General features: G+C 49.7%; 1 protein-coding gene across 2 annotated transcripts in view; it reads left to right on the top strand.

The window, feature by feature from the left end:
• Efr3b (EFR3 homolog B) overlaps positions 1-20,579 on the top strand; it is an 81,999-nt gene that overhangs the window by 44,604 nt on the left and 16,816 nt on the right. Inside the window, exons 4-12 of one of the 2 annotated variants that reach the window (XM_075955729.1) lie at positions 3,126-3,276; positions 13,154-13,275; positions 14,157-14,306; positions 15,415-15,549; positions 15,920-15,998; positions 16,769-16,904; positions 17,045-17,206; positions 18,219-18,330; positions 18,629-18,680. In XM_075955729.1, coding sequence (XP_075811844.1) covers positions 3,126-3,276; positions 13,154-13,275; positions 14,157-14,306; positions 15,415-15,549; positions 15,920-15,998; positions 16,769-16,904; positions 17,045-17,206; positions 18,219-18,330; positions 18,629-18,680 — 1,099 coding nt within the window. The remainder of the gene's footprint in view (positions 1-3,125; positions 3,277-13,153; positions 13,276-14,156; positions 14,307-15,414; positions 15,550-15,919; positions 15,999-16,768; positions 16,905-17,044; positions 17,207-18,218; positions 18,331-18,628; positions 18,681-20,579) is intronic. The other variant, XM_075955730.1, reaches the window with a different exon arrangement.

Below are 20,579 nucleotides of genomic sequence, written 5' to 3' on the forward strand. Positions count from 1 at the left end.
GCAGAGGCAGGCGGATCTCTGTGAGTTCTAAGCCAGCCTGGTCTACAGAGCAAGTTCCAGGACAGGTTCCAAAGCTACAAAGAAACTGTCTCAGAAACAAACAAAACAAACAATAAAAAAAATCTCAGAAAGTTCAACTGAGGAATGGGCTGACTAAATATACACAGAATGCCCAGAATAAGGGTCCCTGACTCCAGGTCCATCTTGTCTATCCAACTGGGTGGAGCTCCCAGCCTCCTCTGCCCACACTTCTCCTTGCGCTACAGACCTTTCCCTGAGTTCCCTGGCTACTTCTGACTTGGAACAAGGTGTCCAAGCAGAACCAGCCTCCCTCGGAACTCACAGAGAGACTTCTCATCTGGCTCGTAGGCACCAGGCACCCTAGCTATTTTTCTCTGTGGTTGTCATTCACCTCCTGTGTTGGTGTCTGAGCTTGGGTTCTTCCGGTTGTTACCTGCCTGGCATCCTCCCCTGCTGCCTGAGATTTCTAGTCTGGTCCAGGTCGCTTGTGTCCTGTCCTCTTCATCATGCATGTGGGGAGCCCTCGTGGTATATTTGGCGCTGATGTTTGCTGCAGCAGCCTATACCTCCCCCACGGCCCGGCTCCACCCTAGCCCATTGCTCCAAGTACCCACACAGGCCAGTCTAGACTCACAAACGTTAAAGAGCACCAGATCTCTGACGATGGTAACTTGTCCTGGGAATCCTGTTGGTGGACAGTACCCCCAAAAGTCCCATCCTCTGTCCTGAGAGCATAGGTCTGACAAGCAGGGCACATGGGCGAAGGTGGCAATAAAATAGGACAAACACTGAGTCATCATTAAGGAGTCCAAATTCAAGTCCATAGTTAAAACCGTGTCGTTCTAAGCACTGGGGTCAGAAATGGAGTGTTGGGGGCTGGAGAGATGGCTCAGAGGTTAAGAGCACTGGCTGCTCTTTTAGAGGTTCTGAGTTCAATTCCCAGCAACCGCATGGTGGCTCACAACCATCTGTAATGACATCTGGTGCCCCCGTTTGGTGTATAGGCACACATGGAGGCAGAACACTGTACTGTATACATAATAAATAAATAAATCTTTAAAAAAAGAAAAGAGAAATGGAGCATCAAGGGCAGCATGTTCAGGGAACGAAGCCCTATATTCTTTATTTCTTTTCATTTCTATCTCAGTTCTATCGTGATTTTCACTTTATACCAGAATCTCTAGTGTTGGTCAATGCCAAGTTTGTTTGTTTGTTTTTTCTAAGAAAGAAGAGGTTTTATTTCTTTTTTATTTATCTATTTTTTTTTCTTATCAGATTATTCTAGACTCCACACACACGCACACCCTGAAAGAACAATAATGATCTAGGATTTGGGAGGCCTTCTAGTTTCTTCTCTTGCCTCCCATCCCACCCCTTCCTTTATTAATTTCATTTAAACTCCAGGAAAAGTAAAATGTCAGTAGAAAAATGCTGGTATGACCCACAAAAAAAGGGTGAATTTCTCTTTGCCTACCGTTATTTTCTAACCACGGTTGGTGACTTGACCATGTCCACGTGTCCTACAGGGAATCCCTGCCCCCCTAACTCCCTTGGTTGCCCTCTCTGGCCTGTCCCATCTGGCAGGGGTCCCAGCCAGTTTTCTTTTCCAGCTTGGGTGACTTGAAGTCTCTGAAATGCCAGGGCTGCCGGAGGCATCTTGGCTGTGACTATGCCAGTCTATGGAGGTCAAGGTTATGGCGCATGAAGCACGTCTGTCCTGGGTAGGAGGAATGCCGACCCAGGGCTCCCATTCACCAAATGAGTTCTGAGAGGCAATGCTGCCTTTATGTTCCAAAGCCACCACCGAGAACTGGGGCTGTCGCTCAGGGACAGTGTGTTTAACAAGGATGTGCAAAGCCTGGGTTCCACTCTGGCCCCTCAAGAAAAAAAATACGGACTTTATAGATAAAAGGATGACATGATCCATCTTTTAGAATGCCCAGAGACGACTTCCATAATCCTTAATAATTGAATTTAGTAATATTAAAGGATTTAGTATCTGGCTTAGCTCATAGAGATTACAGACATAAATTTTATAAAAGTAGAAAAAAATTGAAGTACAGAGGCTTTTTTTAATGACCATTTTGTACCGAAGTTAGTGCAAGGATGTTTTAAGCATCGGTGTCCAATGGCTGTTTTTAAAACCAGATTTAGGGTCTGGAGAAATGGTTCAGTAGCTAAGAGCACTGGATGCTCTTCCAGAGGACCCGGGTTTGATGTCCAGCACCCACAGAGCTGCTCGCAAACATTTGTAATTGTGGTTCCCAGGGATCCAACGCCTTCTTCTGGCCTCTACAGGCACCAGACACACACACGGTACACAGACATGCATGCAGGCAAAGCACTCGTATGCAGAAAATAAATAAATCTTTAAAAATAAAAACTGTCTCCAAAGCTACAGAGAAACCCGGTCTCAGGGGGGAAAAATTGTTAAAAACAAGTTTAGAAGACACTGTGGATTCTGCTACAGAGTTGCCGTGGCTCAGGCCATGTTTTTACTACATGTGTTTACTACGCAGTTTCTGCAGTTGGATGGCTGCCACAGAAGTGCCGTTAGGGCCTGATGAGGTCAGGTAATCCTTTCTAACAGACCCAAACTTTTTTTTAAGACCGAAGAAAATCATGAGTTTATAGATATCAACCTCATGTTCCAAGATGGACTTGATCTGAACGGATGAGGAAGAGCTGATCTTTGGGGCTCATTCTTTGTTGTATAGGTAGCACATGAGCTTGACTGGGGAACCTTAACTTGTTCCTTTTTGTTCCGAAACAGGGTTTCTCTGTGTAGTCCTGGCTGTCCTGGAACTCACTCTGTAGACCAGGCTGGTCTCAAACTCATAGAGACCTGCCTGCCTCTGCCTCCTCAGTGCTGGGTTTAAAGGCGTGTGCCACCCGGGCCCAGCACCTCAACATTTTTAAGTCCCCCTCACAGCTCTGTGTCACCCTGATTCTCAGTTCTGGTCTGGAGTGAACACTTGTTGGAAACACGGTACAGACACTGGCAGCCCACGGAGGGAGGCATCTTCTTCCTCTGATACAGCCCTAGCCAGGTGTGGTGGTCGGAGAGAACAAGACCAAGTAAGCCATTATGCCTCCGTCCTCAGGTACGTGTGTATCGCCATGGAGGCGCTGGACCAGCTGCTCATGGCCTGCCACTGCCAGAGCATCAATCTTTTCGTGGAAAGCTTCCTGAAGATGGTGGCCAAGCTGCTGGAGTCGGAGAAGCCCAACCTGCAGATCCTCGGCACCAACTCGGTAAGGGGTAGGGGCGCGGTGGGTGGCATAGGTTAGAAGACCTCTAGGTCGGGCAGTTCCGTCATCACTTGACTTCTGATTCTAAGCCAGTGGTTCTCAACCTTCCTAAGGCTGTGGCCCTTTAATATAGTGCCTCACGTTGTGGTGACCCCCCCAACCACAAGGTTATGTCATTTCTACTTCATAACTGTAAATTTGCTACTGTTATGAATCGTAATGTAAATATCTGATATACAGGATATCTGATATGTGGCCCCCGAAGGGGGTCTCACCCACAGGTTAAGAACAGCTGCCCTAAGCATAGACTTGTGTTTTAGTGTGTCTCCTTGTGTGAGCAAAGAGGCATTGTGTTTTAAGTTCAGTAAAGACACTATTTACATAAGGATTTAAGAAAATACTGTGTAAAAATAGAACTCCTCGGAGCTGGAAAAATGGCTCAGTAGCTAAGAGCACACAGTGCTCTTCTGAGAGAACCTGTGTTTGCTTCTCGGCGCCCATCTTGGGCTGCTCACAACCACCTGTACCTCCAACTCTAGGGAGATCTGACATCTCTGGATTCCTCAGGCACCTGCACTCGTGTGCACAGAATCACACATATATGCACATAATTAAATACTATATAATAAATCTCAAGAATAAAATAAAATTTGTGGGCTGGAGATGGTGGCACACATCTTTAATTCTAGCGCTGGGAGGCAAAGGCAGGTAGAGCTCTGTGACTTCAAGACCAGCCAAGGCTACATAACGGAACCCACTTCTCAATAAATAAGGTCATGCTGTTTAGACTGATGACCTCTAAGGTTTTCTCGATTAAATTGTCCTCACAAAGAATTTTCAGTGAGGGCCCAAGAAATAGAAAGGGCGGGACTGAACCTGGGTCATTCTGTGGAGAGTGGAGCTAGGTGCCCAGGGCCCATTTGGAAGCTGAGCTCAGTTATATGTCCTTAGAGAGCAGAGCGCACAGAAACCCCAGAGAAGTGGGAAGACTGGGGCAGCTGGAAACGGGCTGTGGACTTAGGTCCACCCTTTCCCAGCTGGCTGATTTTTGTGGGCTTTGGCATTTCTACCAAAATTTCCAGTGATTGAACTTGGTCTGTGTGGGTCCCCTGGCTCTGTTGTTGGTTACAGTACAGGCGGATGCTACCATGACATGTTGTGGTTTATGAGAGAAGTTGACATGCTAAGAAGTCCCACTACTACGTGTGTCTAAATGTTCTCAAATGTTATGGCTGCTTTCTTTAATCTCTTGCCATTTGTCTTAGTCCTTCCCCTTAACTTATTTGAAGTTCCAGGTCTATAAACAACTTAGATGCAACCGTTTTTTTTTTAATTTTTGTTTTTGTTTTGTTTTGTTTGATACAGAATATCTTTGTAGCTTTGGGGTCTGTCCTAGAACTAGCTCTGTAGACAAGGCTGGCCTTGAATTCGCAGAGATTGGGCTGCTTCTGCTTCCTGAGTGCTGGGATTTAAAGGCGTGCACCACCACTGCCTGGCAGATGCAACCATTTTATAACTTTAGTGAGTCCTTTATCTTTCTGCAGAGAGAATAGAAAAGGAAGTTTTTTTCCTTGGTGTTCCAAGCTAGATGTTTCTGGATATTCCTTTAATTTTTTATTATGTTTATTGTTTCCTTGGTGTCTGTGTGTGGGCATGAGGTTGCCATTGTGAGCATGTCAGAGTCAGGACCACTCACAAAAGTTAGTTCTCTATTTTAACATCTTCATGTTTCCCGGGGATTGAACTCGGGTCATCAGGCTTGGCAGCAAGCCCTTATCCCTACTGAACATAGCCCGATTTCTGACATTTTAACCACGGGGGCCATGGCTTTTCTCTGGCTCGATGGAAGAGTTGCTTTAACTAGAAGGAAATCTCAGTTTACTTTGCCAAGCCCAAAGTGACAGCCCTTCCCTTCCCTTCCCTTCCCTCCCTTCCCTCCCTTCCCTTCCTTCCTTCCCTTCCCTCCCTTCCCCTCCCCTCCTTCCCTTTCCCTCCCCCTTTTTCCCCTTCCCCTTCCCTCCCCTCCCTTTCCCCTTCCCCTCCCCTCTTTTCCCCTCCCCTCTTCCCCTTCCCCTCCCCATTCTTCCCTTCCCTCCCCTCCCTCCCTTCTCCTCCCCTTCCCTCCCTTTTTCCCCTTCCCCTTCCCTCCCCTCCCTTTCCCCTTCCCCTCCCCTCTTTCCCCTCCCCTCTTTCTCTTCCCCTCCCCATTCTTCCCTTCCCTCCCTTCCCCTTCCTCCCTTCCCCTCCCCTTCCCTCCCTTTTTTCCCCTTCCCTCCCCTCCCTTTCCCCTTCCCCTCCCCTCTTCTCCCCTCCCCTCTTCCTCTCCCCCTCCCCATTCTTCCCTTCTCCTCCCCATTCTTCCCTTCCCTTCCCCTCCCCATTCTTCTTCCCTTCCCTCTCCATTCTTCTTCCCCTCCCCTCCCCTCTCCTCCCTTCCCTTCCCTTCCCTTCCCTTCCCTTCCCACCAGCTGACTGACAAATTACACATACTGCAGGAAAGGGTGAAGCCCTTTGTCCTGTTGCTCCGGCAACAGCTCCATGCCCTGCTGTTTTAGTTGTCTTGTTTAAGATAACTATAGTCTGGGAAAGAACATCTGAATGGAAAATAAACTAGTCATCCTGGATCCTCGGGGGCCACAGAAGCAGGTGGCCGACAGCATTTATTTTTCTCAAAGAGAATCCTAGCCCAGGACAGGTCTTTATTATCTACAGCCTTGAAAATGCCATCTCCTCTGAATTCAACATCCCCGTGATCCAGCACCTTAGCCGGAGCCAGGAACAGGTTGCCTGTGCCGGCTGTGCTGTGGTGATGGAGATCTGCAGGTGGCAACCCTCAGGAGTTCAGCTGAACCTGCGCAGGGTGGGCTAGGATTCCTACTTGGAGGCAGCCTGTCCTGGTATTGTCCTTCATCTGGACGCTCTGGCCAGCGTCTGTGCCAAGGAGCCCCAGAAGAGCTTTGCTTCACACCATTTTAGATTCTTAGGGACCCCATGCCTGCCTTGCTCTGCCTTAGGACATTTAGCCCAGGAGTGTCGACATAGTCTTCCGAAAAATCTGAAGCTTTGTGAGAGCTGAGGAGCTGGAGGGAGAGGAAGGAGAGGCTGTACGTCCTTCCTTCTTTCCCCAGCATCCAGTTCCTGTGTATTATAGTCAGCGGAGCACTTTCAGCTTAGGTAAGGTTTTGCTGCCAGGAAAAGAAAAGAGAAATCAGATGTAGTAGGATGGACCTGTGGTCACAGCACACTGGGTGCCATGGGAGAAGCTTACAAGACAAAATGGAACAACAACAATCCAAAAAAAAAAAAAAAAAGACAGGAGACAGGAGCAGAGGTTGCGGAAGTCAAAACACACCAGTGGTTGTAAGAGCTGCTGTCTAGCGTGGATGGGCTTGGTGAGAAGAGGGGGTGAAACAGAAAGACTAGCAGCCCCCAGGCTGCAAGAGAGGTGAGGTCCTGCCTCTGTCCCCTCCAGCGAATTCTCTGCTGTCCTGTTCTTGGCAACTGAGCTATTCAGTGCCTTCTGTGGAGGGGGGAAGGGTTAACTCTGCTTGGAGACACTTTGTTGGTGCCAGAGTGAGCCCAGCAAGGCTCAGATTCTCTTGTCAGGCCAGGGGAGAGCTGTTTTGTGCAATGTCACTATTTGGAGTAGACATTCTCTTTGTTACCCAAGCATTTAATCGCCCTCAGTTTTCCACACATTTGTGAGAGGCATTGTGAGGGCTGGTGATCCGCCCCAGCAAGCTTGGCACCCTTTGTTATATAGAAAGAGCCGGAACTTTGATCTCGGACGGGTGGCCCTAGCAGAGTGCTCCTGGTCTTTGAATGTCATGTGTTCAGAGTTGTCAGTTTGTTGTTATGGAGACCTTCTTCATCATGGCTATGTCTTATAAAAGAAAAAGAAACAAAATTTCAAATGTATTCTTTTATGATTTCATGTATTAAATAACTAGCATTTTAATAAAAGCCATGTCCGGGGCTCGAGAGGTAGCTCCATGGTTAAGAGCACTGATTGCTCTTCTAGAGGACCCACATTAGGGTCCTTCTAATCTCCTATAGCTTCAGCACCAGGAGGTCTGATGCCCTCTGCTGGCCTCCTCAGGCACCTGCATCCATGAGCTTATCCACCCCCCCCCACACACACACACAACCACATGCAAACATATAAATAAATAAAAACAAATCTTTTATTTTTAAGAAGTGACAGGCAGGATGGGTGGCCATTCTGGCCATAGCATGCATATAAGACAGGTTCTCATTAGCTCCATTTTATAGGTGAGACAATTGAGACCAAGGAAGCTTAAGGAACTTGCTGCAGGTCACCCTACTGATAATTGGTGGAGCTTGAATTTGAATGTATAGTTGGGCTGCAAACCCAACCTCAAAATACTAATAAGGGTGCCAGGTACAGTGGTACGTGTTTGTACTGTTGGCACTTAGGAGGTAGAGGAAGGAGAACCATTAATTTCAAGCCACTTAAGCTGCAAAGTAAGACCTTGTTTTTTAAAAAGCCAAACAAATTTACACACACATACACATATACAAGGCTGGGCTACGGGTCAACGGTAGAGAGAGCTTGTTTGGTGAGCAGAAGGAATAGCATTTGTTCCGTAGCACTGCAAAAAGAAGAGGAGGAGGAGAGAAAGTCCCACTATAACGTTCTGTGGTGGTTTGTGAAAATGGCCCCCACAGGCTCACAGGAAATGGCACTATTAGGGGATGTGGCCTTGTTGGAGGAAGTGTGTCACCGGGGGCTGGGCCTTGAGGTTTCAGAAGCTCAAGCCAGGCCCAGTGTCACTTGCTTCCAGCACCTTGTCTGTCAGCACGCCACCCACCATGCATGCTTCCCGCCATGACGATAGTGGAAGAGACCTCTGAACCTATAAGCCAACTCCAATTAAACGTTTTCCTTATTAAGAGTTACCATGGTCCACCAGGAAGTGGTGGTGAACATCCTTTTGTTTTGTTTTGTTTTTTGAGACAGGGTTTCTCTGTGTAGATTTGGAACCTGTTCTGGAACTTGCTCTTGAAGATCAGGCTGGCCTCGAACTCACAGAGATCTGCCTGCCTCTGCTTCCCGAGTGCTGGGATTAAAGTCATGCACCACCACCACTGCCCATCTATGGCAAACATCTTTAACCCAGCACCTGGAGGCAGAGGCAGGCAGATCTTCAAGTTGGAGGCCAGCCTGGTCTACAAGGCAAGTTCCACGGCAACCAGGGCTACACAGAGAAACCCTTTCTTGAAAAAGCAAAAACAAAAATAAACTAACAAACAAAAAAAGAGTTGCCATGGTCATGGTATCCCTTCACAGGAATAGAAACCCTAACAAAGACAAGTTCTAACTCTGCCCTAGCCTGGTTTGGGCCCTCTAGGACATGGGTATGGCCTCATGTCTATAGCCCCCATGAAGCACCCCATATGAGACCTGAATGGAGACCCCTAGCATGTCCCATTTGATCCCTCATGTAAACCCCTGAAGGACTCAGGAGCAGCATGGAGTGGGCTAAGAGCTGCCCCCGACAGGGATACCAAAGGCCAGCACTCTCTGACCAGGTCATATAAGTAACCGGATTACCATGCCTGACTCACCATGTTCAGTCTCGGGGATGCTGCTCACAGAGCCTGGTGTGGAGACGGTGCCTCTGTCTTAGCTAGCCCTGACGCTAGCCTTCCTGTTAGAAAGGCAGCACGTGCTCTCTGTGTGGGAGGTCGGGACTGGAGGACATTAGCGCCAGTCCCTGTAGCAGCTGGAGTCCTGAAAGAACAAAGACAGAATTGTGCACCACCTGAGCCTTGTGACTGGAGCCTCCTAGGCAATCCTGGACTTGAGAGTTGAGCACTGTCTTCCAGAGATAGAGCTGTGGCAAGATCACCCATTCAACCTTTGATCCAAAACTCCAAGTCACACCAGTTCTGTCCTTCAGAGGAGGTGGGTCAGTGACCTGTGCAGCTAGCCTTAAGCATGGCCATAGCTGTGGACTAGCTCACTCTGGGGTGTTGTAATAGGAGCGGCAGCGGCTCACGGCTGCCTGGCTAGCTTATGCCCCAAAATAATTACATGGAAACTGTATTCTTTTAAACACTGCCTGGCCCATTAGTTCCAGCCTCTTATTGGCTAGCTCTTACATATTGATCTAACCCATTTCTAATAATCTGTGTAGCCTATGAGGTGGCTTACCAGGGAAGATCTTAACCTACGTCTGTCTGGAGTGGGAGAATCATGGCGACCGACCTGACTCAGCTTCTTTCTCCCAGCATTCTGTTCTGTCTACTCCTACCTAATTTTCTGTCCTATCAGAGGCCAAGCAGTTTCTTTATTACTTAACCAATGAAACAACAGATAGAAAGATGACCCTCCTCCATCACTGGGGCAAAGGAGTCCCCGGGCTCAAACCCCTCATGGTAGGAGGTGGAGGGGGAAGGGCTCCTGGAAATGCAGGTACCTAAGCCTTATCCCTCAGTCAGCCTGGGGAGGGGAGATGGCAGAAATGGACAAGTTGTTCAGGTACGTTTCTATGCAAATTCGGGGAACTAGAGAGATGGCTCAGTGGTCAAGAGTGTGTACTGCTATTGCTGAGGAGCCGAGTTTGATTCCCACATAGGTGGCTCACAACCATGGGTAACTCCAGCGCCAGTGGGTGTCTAAAGCCTCTGGTCCGTGAGGGCGTGTGTGTGTGCGCGCGCATGTGTGTGTGTAAGAGAGAGAGAAAAAGCATGCTATTGCTCTCTCTCCTCTCCCCCCGCCACACCATTTACAAATTCATCTTTTTAAAAATGTGTTTTTAAAAATTCAAAGGGCAAAGTGAGAATTCCCAAATTTGAGGCCCAGCAGGACCCATTCACAAGTTAGCTAACCTAAAGTAATTCAGTCACTGGTAAAGGTCTGTTTCCTTTTCTTTGTAACGGGATAAGTATGGATCCTGCTGAGCTCGCTAGCTGATGGAAAACTCATCCAATAACGGGTGTGGGAGTTGGCTGAAAATGGTGTCTCTTGGGAGGTTTCTGTCCAGATCCTCAGAACCTGTCTCTTTATAAGGAAACACGGCGTCTACAGCTTTGAGTAACTCAGGGGTCTGGAGATTCTGTGCTGTATTATCTGGGCTGGGTGGGGGGTTGCAGCAGTTCTGAATGCTGTCACACAGAGAGGTAGAAGATGTAACATAGGAGAAGGCAAGGCAAGGCAGGCATAGCGGTCCTCAGAAGCACAGTGTGTAAGCACACAGACCATTTAACGTGTCTCTCAGAGCACACTGACACCAACTACTCTTGCCTATGGCCTCCCCAGCAACACCCAGCCTTTTATTTGTTTGTTTGCTTATTTTTTTTTTTTTCGAGACAGGATTCCTCTGTGTAGCTTTGGAGCCTGTCCTGGAACTTGCTCTGTAGACCACGCTGGCCTCAAACTCAGGTCTGCCTCTGCCTCCCGAGTGCTGGAGTTAAAGTTGTGCCCCACCACCACCCAGCTTCTTCAGGACTCTTACTTCTTGGTGCCTTTTGAATACTTGAAAGCTTGCAGATGTACATTAAAGCCAAAGCAAACAAGCTTTGGGACGCGTCTTCCTGAAGTTGGTTTATCTGATCAAGTGAGAGAGGGCAATGCATAGAGGCCTGGGCACTTCGCAATGCAGCACTGTTTTCTGAGTGGCATGTGGAGTGCTATTTTCCTGCAGGAGAGTGGAACGTATCCATGTATCATCCCTGAGAATGCCACTCCCTGTGACCGCCGAGCTGAATCCTGCAGAAGAAGCTGGGGAAGTCCCCGAGAGTAGGTGAAAACATACATTGCATTCAAGCAGTCTTGGATTGCTAGTTACATTATTTGAAGAAGAGTGTGTGCATAACCTAAGCCAAGGGAAGTCCCAAGTAGCTAAGATACCCCTTGTGCCCGCCTTAAGGGAGTAAAGGCTCAAAGTTAAATAGCTCCATGTGCTCCATGGGAAAAACAAGCATGAGACGGGCCAGGTGCTAGGCAGAGCGCCAGCTGCTCCTCTGGACTATATAGGTCAAGCCACCATTTAAAAACCAGACTCAAAGGCCGGGCATGGTGGCACACTCCTTCACCCCAGCACTTGGAAGGTTGGCCATAGTCCAGTGGATGGTCCCATACCCATGAGCAGCACAATTCAGACCTAGTGAGGTTAAAAAAGAAGAAGAAGAAGAAGAAGAAGAAGAAGAAGAAGAAGAAGAGGAAGAGGAAGAGGAAGAGGAAGAGGAAGAGGAAGAGGAAGAGGAAGAGGAAGAGGAAGAGGAAGAGGAAGAGGAAGAAGAAGAAGAAGAAGAAGAAGAAGAAGAAGAAGAAGAAGAAGAAGAAGAAGAAGAAGAAGAAGAAGAGGAAGAAGAAGAAGAAGACACGAAGTTGGGAGTGGGTGGGAAGCAAGAGGGTGGATCTGGGAAGAAGTGGGGGAAGGAGTTGGAGGTTAACAGGATAAAATATTGTATGATATATGAAATTCTCAAAGAAAAATTAAAACTGTAATAAATGAGGGACTAATGGAAGCTGTTGCATCTAGGGGTTTTTATTTGGTTGGTTGGGTTTTTTGGTTTTTTTTGTTTATTTTTTCGAGACAGGGTTTCTTTGTAGCTTTGGAGCCTATCCTGGAACTAGCTCTTGTAGACTAGGCTGGCCTCGAACTCACAGAGATCCGCCTGCCTCTGCCTGCCTCCCAAGTTCTAGGATTAAAGGCATGCACCACCACCGCCCAGCCTAAGTTAGCAACTTTTAAGTAGTTAACTAGACACAGATTAACAATTAATACCAAATACTATGAAAGTAAATCAGTTAGATACCTTGAGAAATGATAGTGTGTGTGTATTATTTTTTAAACAACAAATATTTGAGAAGTTCTATAATTTATTGTCAGTCTAAGCACTCTTTTTGAGACAAGGTCTTATGTAGCCCGAGCTAGCCTCAGATTTGCTCTGTAGCTGAGGATGTCTGCAGACTTCTGACCCTACTGCCTTCACCCCCTCATGCCAAGGTTTCAGACCTGTGCCGCCACCCTCAGTTTGTCCTATTCTGGGTACGGGGCTCAGGGCTCGTGCGTGCTAAGGAAGCACTCTCTCCACTGAGCTGTATCTCTAGCTATTAATCTAATCCTCTTTCAGAGTTGTTCGGGGCTACTAACCTAACATAATATCGAGCAAAATAAATTATATTCGTTTCTAGCGGTTTATTTTGTATGCAATGCTTGCTTCTCTGGGGGATGTTATTGAAATGAATTCCCTCTTTAGAACTGGAAGCGTACAATGCAATATGATCCAGCAGCAGAGGACGCTGCCAGAGATTAGCACTAAAGTTAGCCCTAGGGCAGGCCCCTGTAATCCTAACAGCTGGGAGGTAAAGGTAGGGATCAAGTTCAAGACCAATATCGGCTACATGAGATCTTTCCCACAGAGAAAGAGAGGGGGTGGGAGGGAGTCTACCAACAAGGCAAGCTTTTGACACCCAAAATTTCAACAGTAAAATGTGATTCCAGTTTTGAAGTCCAATGCTCGGATTTGCTCTCCTGTCTCAGAATTCAGCCAAGGAGGTGCTCCATACATTGACCCAGCTCTCCTTCAGTCTCGGCATGGTGCCTAATTCGCTGTGCCCCGTGCATGCATCCCCCAGGGGTTTGTGCAGCCGTGTACAGGGGGAGCCATCATTCGCTTTCTCCTTCCTCCTCTGTCCCCCTCAACAGAAAAGGTCACAGTTCCCAGCTTTTTGTGTACAGGAAAGCTGAGTCACCTATGAACTCAGGTCTCCCAAGTGTGCTGTTACAGGCAGGAGTTGGTCCCCAGATGCCTGGGTCTGTGGCTTTTTCCATAATAGGTGCTTGGGAATGTCCCAAGGGGCTGAGCAACTGGCCCTCATGCAAATTCTCTTCCTCTGCCCCAATAGTTTGTGAAGTTCGCCAACATTGAAGAGGACACCCCATCTTATCATCGGAGCTATGATTTCTTTGTGTCCCGATTTAGTGAAATGTGCCACTCAAGCCATGACGACTTGGAAATCAAGACCAAGTGAGTAGAGGGAGGTGATGGGCCTACGGGGCTCCCAGCAGAACCATAAAGGGGCCTTGAAGGGCTTCAGCACTGGCTGACCAGTCTGTCTTCTTTGACTCCCCTTCTGGCCTGCTGTGGCCAGGATGGGTGGGTGTTAATCAGAATGGGGCGGTTCCCGGCAGGTGGTTCTGGAGGAAAAATCTTGGGCCAGAACATAGGGCAAAATATAAGATAACGGAGATCTTCTGAGCTGAACTTGAGGGCCAGGAGCAAAACACATAAGCGTGCATACACACAACCCCTCCACTCACAGATAGAAGTGTGCACTTGCAGGAACAGCCTGTTTAGCAGCATCTACATCCATCAACAGAGCCCAAGTCCTCACACTGGCTTTTCCTCACTTCACCTTCTGGGTCCTCCCACCGACCCATTCTCCTGCCACACTGTATAGGACATGCAGGACACTCTTGCCTCAGAACTTCTGCACGATCTGTGCCCTGATGGAAGCCTTCTTCCGTGGATCTCAGCTCGCTGCTTCCCCTCTGCCACGGCTTTGCTCACTTTGCTCTCATCAGTGAAGCCCGCCTGACTGTCCCCACACTCCCCCCAATCCTTCCGTATCCTGCTCTGCCCCTCCCCCCGTGGTTTTCACCCCCCTTTTAACAAGTTTCATCGTTCCTCTCTTATGTCGCTGACTCTGTCTGCCTCTCCCCACTGGCTTCTAAGCTACAAGAGTCAAGTTGCTCATTAATGTGTTCCAACCATGTTAAAGCCCGTGAAGAGGAGCAGATAGAGGAGCCTTCCAAGCAGTTAGGTCCCTAGAGCTTGAACCGTGCTCCTCTCGGGGCCGCCGTGGAGATGCTCAGGATGCAGAGATGCCTCGGTCTCTTTCCTTCCAGAATCCGAATGTCGGGCATCAAAGGCCTGCAAGGGGTTGTGAGGAAGACAGTGAATGATGAGCTGCAGGCCAACATCTGGGACCCACAGCACATGGACAAGATCGTCCCATCGCTCCTCTTCAATCTGCAGCACGTAGAAGAGGCAGAGAGGTGAGTGGGGCTGGGGTTCCCGACTCTGAGCACCACCGTCACCCAGGCTCCTGGAGCTAGCTTGGGCTGGAAGGTAGAAGCCAGCTACGGGGGCAGGAATCTTGGCTTTGTGACTTGTTCTGCAATGAGCACAAGGCTGGTTCCTCCTTGCATTTGGGTCTGGCTTCTGTCGGCCTCTGATCTCCTTCTGTCCTCAAATAAGGACGCAGGAGCAGCAATGGGTCTATGCTGCCTGGGTATGCGTGTAAGCTGGTCAGGACACAAGAGGACAAGGGACAGATTACCCTCGTGCCCCTCCGGAAGCAGCAAGCTAAGGAGGCATAAATGCCTTTCAAGGTTCCAAATGCTAAAGACTTTCCCTGGGACCTTACTGTCTCCCTTCCCGATGCTGTTGCAAACCTTAAAACATGACTGCTTGATCAGCCATGGCCACTTAAGGGTTGCAGAGCCCCCAAACATCAGACTCATCCCGTCCAGTGACCCTTACTTTCCCCTGTAGAATAGGATGGAGAGGAAAGTTCCCTCTATTGTCCCCCACCTTGTCTTTGTGCTCAGATGCTCAGTAAAAAAAAAAAAAAAAAAAAAGCTCTCCTTTGGGGTCTGGGATGTTAAACTAGCAGGGGAAAGTGTGCCCCCTGGTGGTTGTTTCTGATGTAACAGCTCGCCAATCTGGGGTTGTGGTCTCTTAGACGGAGAATTCTGTTCTGAGAAGGTACACTCTGATTTGCATGTCATTAGGCCACACCCTAGCCAATCACCCTTCCCTTCCATTTGTTTCCTTCTTTCCGCCTGTCTACTCCACTTTCCTCTTCGGTTCCTATCTCCCCTTCGCCAACCCTTAGGTATATATTGACCCTTGTGGTCTGCGGGCCTCCAACAGAGGGAATCCAGCCCCCTCTGAAGTGGTCTCATGAAAATAACTCTGTAGTCTCCCCCAATGTTTTACTCCCACCTTCCTTATCCCGTTTAATTGCTGACAGCCATGACTATGACCTGGTGTAGCTTATCTCAAATTCCTGTTTGTCCTGAAGAGAAACCCAAAGGTATATACAGTCCTGGCTCCCCACTTTGCACCCCATCCTCTATCCACATGTCTCTGTCTCCACAGCCGGTCTCCCTCGCCCCTCCAAGCACCGGAGAAGGAAAAGGAGAACCCAGCAGAGCTGGCTGAGAGGTGCCTGAGGGAGCTGCTGGGCCGGGCAGCCTTCGGCAACATCAAAAACGCCATCAAGCCTGTTCTTATGTGAGTTGACTGTTCCAGGTCCCCTGTCCATATCTCCTTGCCAACTGCCCCTGGTCCCCGCTGCCCCTGTGAGAGGAAAGGAGATGGGACAGCTGTCATGCTGTGGTGAGGTGTCTGCAGACCCTGCTTCACACAGCAAGGCTACCATGCAGTGGCCACCTGCTGTTTGTGGTGAGCAATAGAGGGGTCCCCAAAACTGAACGAAAGGGCCAGCTCCATCCCTTGTGTCAAGCTATACTGTAAGCCCTTCCTTGACTGAGAACTGCAAGGGGCTCTCAGGAGGTGCCCCTGGCCCTCCAAGCTCAGCAATACTCCCTGGGTCATTCTGAGTTTCCTAGTCACCCCCCACCCCTTGTGTTCTCCCTCGCAGCCACCTGGATAACCATTCTCTTTGGGAACCCAAGGTGTTCGCCACTCGTTGCTTCAAAATCATCATGTACTCAATCCAGGTGCGGTAGCTTCCCTGCTCCAGCTTGCACCCCTACCCCTCCCCAGTCACCGCCCCCCCACTGCCCCCGGGGCACTCCCAGGTGCGGGACAGTACACAAAGTAGGAAGCCACGTGTTCTCTGACTCCCCCCCCAAAAAAAAACCCTAGCTGCCACAGATCCTGTTGTGTCACCTGACCGTGAAGGAAGGCCAGTTTAATGTTTAGTACGTCCTAGCCAAACATTTTTTTATGAAATATAATGGAAACGAATTCCTAGACAAAAATTTCATCTCGCAAAAAGACAAGCAGCCTGCACCCCCTGGTTCTCTGAGCGTTCCCGACTTCTACAGCCTTGCCTTCCTTGGCCCGCCCTCATCTCGGCAGCGGTGTTATCTATCAGACAGATCTTGAATTGGCACTGGGCCCCTAGCCACACTGTGCATGCAGCACGGAGCTGAACCATGTGGCTTCTCATGGTCCTTGCCAGTAAGACCTGGGGACTGGGAGAAATGAAAGACAATATTTTGAAATGGGTTTCTGGTCCCCTTTGAAGTAAAAGGAACCAGGAAAAAATGTGCAAACGCAGATTCCCTGGGATTTGGCTCCGCGTTTGTAGGCCGGGATGGGGGTTGGGGAGTGCTGTAAGAGTGAGCGGTCTGGGTGCCACCTGCAGCGTCCACTGGCTGTGGGATGACAGTTTGGTTCACCCTCCGCCTCAGGGTCCCCGCAGAGGGCTGCCGGGCCTTTGGGGTGGTTGCTTGGGGGACCATCACGTCTTCCTCCCCCACAGCCGCAGCACTCCCACCTGGTTATCCAGCAGCTCCTGAGCCACCTAGACGCCAACAGCCGCAGCGCGGCGACTGTGCGCGCAGGCATCGTGGAGGTCCTATCGGAAGCTGCGGTTATCGCCGCCACCGGCTCTGTCGGTAAGGGGGTTCAGAGCAAACGGCCAGGGGCAGGAGAGAGGGGCAGGGGCCGGACCGACTGGCTGAGTGGGCTTTAGGTATAAGGGAGAGCAGGAGGGATGCCTGTCCTGACTTGCGGGTCCCTCCCTCTTGGCGCCCAGGGCCCACGGTGCTGGAGATGTTCAACACCCTGCTGCGGCAGCTGCGGCTCAGCATCGACTACGCGCTGACCGGGAGCTACGACGGCGCTGTCAGCCTGGGCACCAAGATCATCAAGGAGCATGAGGAGCGCATGTTCCAGGAGGCGGTCATCAAGACCATCGGTGGGGAGGGTTGGGGTGGACTGGGAGGGGCCTCTGAGGCTTGGGGGCGGGCTCAGAAGTGGGACGGGCAAAGATCTGGAGGAAGGGCTAAGGGAGAAGTGCCTATGAACCAAGGCTTAGTTTGGGGCCGAGGAGATGGTGGGTGAGGCTTGGAAAGGGGCCGAACTCTGGGGGGAGGGACGGACCCTGTGACGCTCGGAGAAGGGCGGGGCTCTGGGAAAGGACCTAAGGTGGGAGGGGTCTGGTGAGGCTGGGAGCCGAATGAGGCTCTGGGGAGAGGTTGCCAGGGCCCTAGGACTATGCTGAGAGGAGGCACCCTGACCAAGTTTGCAGAGGGAAGAGTTCTAGGGGGAGGAGCCAGGGCACCAGGTTTCCACTTTAGCATCTGCTGTATGATCAGTTAGCGCTATCGTGTTATTTAGGAACATCGTGGGAAAGGGGGGCAGCAGCCCAGCAGCCTATGATACACGTGTCTGGCTGGTCCCTCCGCCAGGCCTTCCTGCTAAGGAAGACTATTCCTGTGTCCCGGTCCTCATTAGTCATGCCTAGTGTTTCCCCATGGTGGGGCCACTGGACGGGAGGTGGAGATTAAGGAAGAAAAGAAGGAATGAAGAAAGCTGTGGAGGCTATTTGTACCCCGGATCTGGAGAAATATGAAACTCTAATTCCCATGGACTCCACTCTCAGAGGTCTCTCTGTACCTAGGCCACGAACTCTTTGGTACCGGGAGTTGGGAAACGAGCGATGAAACCGTAGGGCTGCCCTGCGCCCCAGGCCCTATCCCCCGGTAAAGGAGCCCTGACAGTGGCCACAACCTCAGTAACAAGGGAAGAACAAGTGGCATCTAGAAGAGCCCTCCAGAATCCTCCACGATCCCTTCCCCCCAGAAGGCAATGTCTCAGCCGTCTGCCTGAGCACTGCCCCTGGGCATCAGTGAGCCTCACTCTCTGCCCACTCAACTAATACGTGCTGAGCCTGGGGGACCTCTAAATCTCTGTTCTCGTCCTAACAGGCTCATTTGCCAGCACGCTGCCCACCTATCAGCGCTCGGAGGTGATCCTCTTCATCATGAGCAAAGTCCCCATACCCTCCCTGCACCACCCAGTGGAGACCGGAAGGACAGGGTTAGTCCACTCCCTTCTTCTGGTTCCTGGTTATCCACTCTTACTTCTGTGGATCTTCTCTTGACTCAAAGACCCCTTCAGCAGTGGGGGGAGGGGGGTGTAGTAGATCCCATGGCAATTTTTCAGGTTCCCTCCTCACTTTAGGGAAATCATGTGTCCCCAGTCTGGCTTCCTGGGTAACCTAACAAGATAAGCCCCTGGTGAGAAAATTCATCCGTGGAGAACTAATGAGGAAAGTGGGGACGGGGGAGCACCCTATTGCCGTCCTGCTGAGAGTGCCCATGTCTCTCCTCCACAGGGAGAATAGAAACCGGCTGACCCAGATCATGCTGTTGAAGTCTCTCCTTCAGGTGAGCGCCCCCTACAGGGAACCAAGCCGGGGCAGTAATGTGTGTTACAAACTACACAGATATGCACGGCTGTTAAAGGTATAAGGGAGGATACGAAACCCAGCCTGAGCTCCACTGAGTTGTTCAGAGCGGGGTGGAAATGTAATGCTTTGTTGTCGTTGTCGTTGTTGTTGTTATTTGAGACGGGGTTTCTCCATCTAGCCCTGGCTGTCACTCTGTAGACCAGGCTGGCCTCAAACTCACAGCTATCGTCCTGCCTCTGCCTCCTGAGTGCTGGGATTATGGGTGTGCCCCACCACACCCAGCTTAGTGCTTCTTTTAAATGGTTATTCTATGTGCTACTGGTAGCTCTGTGGCTATAGCTAGCCTTGTGGGTCTTGACGTAATTCCTCCCCCTCTGACCACCCAGTGCCCTTCTCTAGGTCCTGTCCCTCTGGCTCCCCCATTTCACTATTGACGTCTCCCTCACCTTCCCACCACCACCTTCTCCTTCCCCTATGTCTTCTGTGTGTCTCTGCACCTCAGCTTCCATTGCTGGAATCTAAGTTCTGTTACTCACAAACACCATTCCTATGACCAACTGGTTAAAATATGTAGGTTCCCCAGGGAGTGTGAGTAGTCAGCCACTATGAGATTCTAAAATCTATGTTTGTGTATGTATGTATATGAACAGAAATATGTATTTGTATGATCTATTTAGGGCCTTCCTCTGTGGCCCTGGCTGGCCTTGGACTTTACATAGCCTATGCTGACTTCATATTCAAGATCCTCCTGCCTCAACCCACTAAGTGCTGGGATTACAGGCATACGTGCACTGCCATTCCCAGCTCTGAAATTTGGTTTTGCAACAAGCTTCCTGCCCTAGCCTAAACTTCGGACATCTTACAACTAGGTTATTCTCCTCAGTGTTTCTATGTCCACCTTCAACCATCCTAAACACCAGGAGAATTTTCTGGAAATACCATTTCCAGTTTTGCTCCTTATTTCAGAGGAGATCTCAATTTCTAATGTGAACATCTAAATTTCAGGCTCTTCAGAGCAAAGTTCCCAGGGTTCCTCCTGTCTCTAGGCCAGCAGTTCTCAACCTGGCGGTTGTGACCCCTTTGGGGGTTGAAGGACCCTTTCACGGAGGTCACCTAAGACCATTGGAAAACACAGATATTTACATTATGATTCATAACAGTAGTAAAATCACAGCTATGAAGTAGCAATGAAATAATTTTGTGGTTGGGGTCATCACAGCATGAGGAACAATATTAAAAGGTCACAGCATTAAGAAGGTCAAGAGCCATTGCTCCAGACTGTTCATTGTACCAACTGGCTCCAATCTCTGTTCCCAACACACCGGTCTTTCCAGACCCCCTCACTCAATGCAAGCTTCTCTTCCCTCTTATCCTACCCTGTTCCTTCTATGTGTTTGTTTGGCCGCTTTGCTTTGGTAGTACTGGGGACTGCCCCTCCACTGAGTATACCTCCGGCCCCACACAGTGTCCTCTCATGAAGTTCTTTTGTTCTTCTTCTTCCCATATCTAGTTTTCTTTTCTCCTCTTGGTCTTTGTAATTCTGCAGTTTTGCCTAGTTGGCCCTTGTTAATTTGTGCCCGGTGTCTTATGTGACAGTCTGGGGAACACTCATGTGCCCCTTCAGAGAACATTTAACACTCTGGGCTGGGCCAGCTCTGTGGAAACCTTCCGAATCATCAGGGGTACCGTTCTGCAATATGGACTTAATAGAAAATGCCCTTTGCTGCTGCTGAGCATTTGGCATACTGTGTGATGTGGCTACCTGTGCTGACCAATTTGAGTCAGAAGGCCCCATTGTCCCAGTGCTGTGCTGACTGTCGGGCATGTGAGTGGACCCTGCCACCCAGCTGTGAGTTCCTCTGCCCTCTAAGATCTT

This window comes from Microtus pennsylvanicus, chromosome 21, assembly GCF_037038515.1.
Source record: "Microtus pennsylvanicus isolate mMicPen1 chromosome 21, mMicPen1.hap1, whole genome shotgun sequence".
NCBI classification, from domain to species: Eukaryota; Metazoa; Chordata; class Mammalia; order Rodentia; family Cricetidae; genus Microtus; species Microtus pennsylvanicus.